Source organism: Colletotrichum karsti, assembly GCF_011947395.1.
Source record: "Colletotrichum karsti strain CkLH20 chromosome Unknown Scaffold4, whole genome shotgun sequence".
NCBI lineage: Eukaryota > Fungi > Ascomycota > Sordariomycetes > Glomerellales > Glomerellaceae > Colletotrichum > Colletotrichum karsti.
In genome coordinates this window covers 979,139-985,138 of record NW_024065904.1, presented here as the reverse complement: position 1 = coordinate 985,138, position 6,000 = coordinate 979,139, and the positions used below count along the sequence as shown (strand labels likewise).

General features: G+C 55.4%; 1 protein-coding gene across 1 annotated transcript; it reads left to right on the top strand.

Moving 5' to 3' along the window:
• Positions 1-4,348: 4,348 nt before the first annotated feature.
• Positions 4,349-4,665, top strand: CkaCkLH20_01824 (an1-type zinc finger protein; the record flags this gene model as incomplete). The annotated part of the gene is made up of 2 exons (XM_038884543.1): positions 4,349-4,492; positions 4,591-4,665. The coding sequence occupies 2 exons, from the start codon at positions 4,349-4,351 to the stop codon at positions 4,663-4,665; spliced, it is 219 nt and encodes a 72-aa protein (XP_038750243.1).
• Between the last annotated feature and the right edge of the window lie 1,335 nt (positions 4,666-6,000).

The window sequence follows — 6,000 nt, the reverse complement described above, 5'->3', positions numbered from 1 at the left end:
GGTTCGAAATGTCGATCAGCGGCTGGGCTGAGAAGGATTGGACGGCCTTTCTCGGGCGTGTCGAAAGGTCGAATGCAATGCGGCCTTGGGCCTACAAACGCCCAGCGAGTCGGCGAATACTATTCGGCGCCGCCAGCGAGCCCCGTTGTTGGTCTCGTGAACGACTTCACATCACCCTTGCTCATCTACCCCTCAAGGATGATAAGATAAGACGGGCGGGCCATGCCACGTTCGACAAGAGCGCTATTAGCAGTAGCGTCAATAGCGACACCAGGATCGCGAGGCCGGAGGACCTGTTCGTATTGAGTTATTCGTCCCGTCGTTTGTGCTGGGAATTCGAAAGAAATGGCCATAGATACCCTGCAACGGCGACAATGATACGACGTGGTCTAAGAGTACGAATTTGGACGACGTTCACAGCATCGGCCTGTTGTCCACGGATATACACCAGCCGTGTGGTGTCCCTTGCTTGCTTGCTGCATCTCCTCCGGTTGGATGCATCGTCGAGGCTCTCCCCAGCAAGTTTGGTGTTGGCCAATGGCGCCACTCCCAAGCAACTGGACGAATGGGCTGCACCAGGTCATATCCAATTCGGTAGGAGGTCGGGTTGTACGGCGCTAGGCTGGGCGGCACTGCTTTTCACGAGTTGTAGCTGGTTTGGTGTCGCATCTGCCAGTCGACCTCGTTTTCTATCCGTCAGAAGTCAACTTCTGGTTTGGTCAGATCAGACCAGTGAGATGTACACGCCTGGTACCATGAGGCGCAGGTTCAGATATTCCTCTGGTTTCCGGAGCCGAGCCTGGGACGGATGTAGGACAGACTAGCAGGCCATGAGTTAGTTAGCACACAGACTATGTCAACGCCCTGCGGCGCTGCATCGCTCGGTCAAGCGGTGTCTCCCTCTCATCCGCAATTTCGATCTTGTAGTGACGGTTGTCGCAGATTCACATGGCGAGTACGGGATAGATGTTGTCGCGGATTTATCCAATGGGCTTCTCAGTGCTGGCATCTCTCTGGTGCGGAAAATAAGAGTTGGCCATGCGGTGGCCCTTGCGTGCGGAAGCCCCGAGATGGCTGCTTGAGTCTTGTGAAGACGAGGTTGTTCCCTGACGTTGATCCGAGCCATGACTTCGGGCCGGTAAGGGTTGGGAGGCTTCTTGCACGCAACTTTACCTTTTTCTTGACTTTCAGTCAGCCTCTGTTTGCACGTCATCACAGCTGCCGTTGAGGGTGTAAAGAGCGGATGAGACGAGAGAGGCGTGGGTGGCAGTGTAGTGGGTGCCGGGGATGATGGTTCATCGCAGCATTTGAGGCTTGATATAGGAGGTGCTAGGTCGATGGACTAATATGTGGGGGAGGACGTTGGGCGTAGATGGAAGCGCAAGACGAGAACGAAGACGGCGCAGGAGGCGACGACGGCGAACTGCGGGAGGGGAATGGGAATGGCGACTGTCGAATTCGAAGAGACCAAGGCTCAAGCGCTGACACGCAAGTCAGTCGTCCATCCATCGCCAACCATTTCAGTAGTGGGTTACGAACGGAGGGCAAGTCGGGGCAGAATGGGCTGGGATGATTGCTGTAGGTTGTGATGCAGGAGCCATGATCCATGGGGCCATGCGATGGTATTGCCAATGCCATGCGGCGCCTTGTCATTGCAGAGGGGCCATGTTGGCTTGAGCTGATACGCGGAGATAGATAGCATCGAGGTGAAGGTAGCGAGCGGTTCTTTGAGAGCTGGCGTCGATAAGTCATGGCCTCCGCATCGTCGGCATATGGTCCGAAGGGATTCTTGCCGTGAGTCCAGTGTCGGTGGCATGTTCGGGAGATGGCGGCCGGGACTCGCGCGTTTGGAACATTGTAGGATGCATCTTGATGAATCAGGTCGAGGTGTTTGTGATTAATGCAGCTGTTGATGGGAAAGGCAAGAATTGCAGAGGATGTAGAAGAAGGTACCTTACTGACTGAGGTGTGTACTTGCCTGCATTAGAGGGGTTTCCTTTGCTGCAAACCTGCACCTGCCGTACATTTCGATTTTTTGCCTCTGCTCTTGCTCTTGCTGTTGATGGAAGGTGCTCCACGTGTCTCTTGTCCTGCCGTCTTGAACTTCGGCTCCTGTTTGCCCGTTCCAAAAGCCATCTACTCTATACCAGAAAAAGTGCATTAACAAGAGTTGATCATCTGCATCTGCAACTCTACTGCATCGTCCAACTATTTTGCGTTGTCACTTTCGATGTTGCCTTTTCCTGACTCGTACGGATACCGGGGATTTCATCCAAGCACGCACCCCAGCAGCGGTCTCTTAAAAGTCACCTCATCTCGCCAACCCCAAACCATCGCTGACGTATTATCCTACAGATACCTCGCGGCTACAACTTACAAGCACGCACACATACTTCAGTACGTCTGCTGATCCGAAATCACCATCATAGTACGTCCACAGATGAATCAACCGCCCTCCGGCCTCCCGAAAGCACGGTGTCTGTCTCTCTTTGACGATGACTTGCCAGCGATCATACGCTGCTCCGTTGCAGATCCGGCGGCAGTGATCCATCGATCCGGGACAAGAATCAGAAACACACCAAGAAATGCCCCCCGATAGCCTCGTTGGTTACTGAAGCACGCCGTAATCCAGCGGCGCAGGTCCAGCTCAGTCCAGTCCAGTCTATCCCGACGACAATTCACCGCTTTCGGAGCCTCACAACACGGTGTCATCGGCATTGCCTAGACGCCCATTTGACGCAACGCAACGCAGGCCAGTACTTGGTACGGATACAAGGTACTGCTGGGTGGCTTTGAACCTCGGGACTGCAGAGCGCCCAATGTCTCGTCTCGCCCTGCCCTGCCCTGGACCCCGACCTTGTCCACCTGGTCCCCATCCATCCTCCATTCGCAGACTCCATCAGCGTTGCCTCGCCCCATCCGATCACCCAGGCCAGTGACTTCAGCGGTACGGAGGCTGCTTGGCTGCGTCAACACGGCTGACTTACGCACTCGAGTTGCTGCCTTTTCCCATCGCAGCAAGGAAACATCGTCCACTGTTCCGCCTGCACAAAGGACCACCTCAGACAATTTGTTTCGGCCCAGGTAGAGGCACCCCAGCGACCCTGATTTTCCTTTCTTCAACTGCTGACCTCATACCCACAGTCCAGACCACAATACCTGCATTTCCTTTCCCGTTATCCGTCTCTCATTTGGTGACGGTCTGGCCAAACCGCTAAGTATCTACCACTCCGTCACGAACATTCGCCAGTTGCCTCCCCGATTCTTCCATTGGGTTCTGCATGCCAAAACGGAAACGGCCTTCTTAGCACGACGTACGGATAGCATGGATTACATAGTAGGCACCGTGGACAGCAGCGAGTGGTCTGGCCGTGCATTGCAGCGCCGCGCAGCGCAGCACGCAGCACAGCGTGCATCGGAGCCGTCACTTTACCGCGTTCACAGTAGCAAGGTTGACTTCTGACCTGACTGATGAACGGTAGCGACGGGAAGAGGAGGACTGGGTGTGGTCTACCCGTACTGCAGTAATGAGATGCTGACGCTGTGGTCACGCCTCCCGTCCGGGATGACTGACCACCCGCAAGTTGTGAGGGAAGTGCTTGAGTGCTTGGCCTCTCCGTTTAATCAATCCTGCATTGGCGCCGCCGATGGGGAGCCAAAGTGCCCTGCATGAGCACATGAGTGTTGGCCATTGCCGTTTGAAGAGGGTCGTCGAACGCTGCAAATAGCCAACATGGAACCCCAACACACCCGCGATCCATCAATCCGCATCCACTATCGGTACAGACGGGTACCTGCTAGTCCAAGGTGAGCGAGCACGCAGCACTGGGACACTGGACCTGGACGTGGGACGTGGGAGTGAAGCTGCGAGGCAGAGTCTCACACGCCCCTCCACCCCGGAAGCTCCACCAGCCACCTTGTCCCCTGCTCCACGCCGGTGTTCCTTGTCTTGTTGTCTTGTCATTCATTGTGAGCGCTTCTCCCGCCTTCGACCTGGGCCTGGCTTGCCTGGACCTGGACCCGGCTCTGCTTATTAGATCATCATTGACCGACTGACACAATTCGCCTCAGCCGACTTCTCCTACCCTTATTACTCACCTTCATTTCCACTTCACCCTGATTTAATAGTTCCCTCCTCACCTCCCGTCCTTCTTCAACACTTCCCCTCTCACGCCTATCTGCCTCGCCGCTTCCTCGTCCTCGTCTGATAACGAGCCTACGTCGTCAACGTCAAGAAACCTCGACGCAACACCTTACCGCCTCGCCCATAACAGCGTCGCATTGCTCGTCTGACCACGAACACCTGACAACAACCTCCACGTCACCAACACCACCACAACCACCCAACATGCCTATCAAGAGAATCCGCTGCACCTTCAAGGAGTGCAAGGACGCCGCCCAGCGCATCGTCGGAGACTGCGGTTTCTGCAATGGTCACTTCTGCGGAAAGCACCGTCTTCTCGAGGATCACAAGTGCGACGGCTTGGAAGACGTAAGTTCCACCGAGAGTCCCGAGTGTTCCTGGCTCCTTGGCCTCGGCACCGTACTACGAGAACAAGGCCTGTTGTGCTAACTTGTCCGGAAATGCAGTGCAAGAAGCAGTCTCACGAGCGCAATGCCGCCCAACTCGAGGCAGAGCGCACCCAGGTCATCCGCGGTGTATGAGAACAACACCCGGTGTCACCAATAACCACGTTCCCATCTCACGCCGAAACGGTCGTTGGCGCGATTACACAACCCCCGTCGAGATGTGGCTCTCCGGCGCAATCACCGGAACACAGCTCGGATTCTACCGATAGCTGTTGCCAGGCGGACTCTCTTCCACCCTGCACGTTCCCCCTTACATCTTGGAACCTCTGCACGACATGATGAAATCTCTTTCGATACAGTTCTCGCGAAACTCGACCAAGTTCGCCTCTATAATGCAGCAGTAGCGACGGCGGCGTCTTTCTTGCTTGGCTCACATCAACGTTCGCGCAAATCGAACCGAGGCGACCTGTTGTTCGCCCCGAGTCTTTACACCACGCGGTGTATCATATCTCTAGCTTAGGATAGTTCGGCTTTCTACCTCTTCCCGCACGGCGTATCGGCGCATGGTTATTTCGAGCGGCCGCCATGAAGAGGATTGGCCATCAATTTTCTCTGGAATTTTCTTCTGGATTGATTCAAATTACACCACATGATTTCACACACAAAACTTTCCCTCCTTCCTCTTTGATGATGATAACTTTGATGACTACTGTTCCAGTGACGACGGATGGTTTGCCATTGCAGGCCCGGCAGCGGAGACGCCGGACCACCCACCGGGATTCAGTGTTGGAAAACCTCGGAGAGTTACCGCCATTTCAGCCGAATGAGACCACGGACGAACATTGCTCGTTCAAACAGAGCATGCCCCTCGAAACCTTCAGCAAGTCAGTCCGCTGCAGCACCGCAGAATCAATTTTTTTCGGCCTGGTTCTGTTGTCTCCTTGTCCCGGCACTTTCGCTCCCTTATTTCAACTTTTATCCGACGGTTTCCTCATCATCGGAGCAACCGTGGGCCACGCAGTGCTTCAACTCGCCGTTTCCGTCGTCCTCTGACCCCAAGGGGACGAGTCAGTCTCCACGCCCTTGAACCTCGCCTCCGTGTCCACGTCACACACTGTGAGAATCGCACGATGACGGCACCGCACCGCGGGCGGACACGGAGAACGGAGCAACTTTCTCGTTGACGAAATGCCGGCGTATCTCCGACATCGTATCTTTGCCGTATTTTCGCCCCCTACCCTTCCACCACCTTCTTCTCCCGTGACTTGCACAGTGCACACCTTGCCTGGAATGACTCTCTTTTTTTGTTTTCTCGTTCTCGCCCCGACTTCCGCCAAAGTCGGAATTCCTCCGAACCATTCTCGGGCCCGCCCTCCACCGATGCCCGAAGCGAGGCAGGCACGCCCCGGACATGGAGACACGTCCCCATCTCATCGGTCGGATCGCCGCTGCCGTCGTCCCAAGAAATGC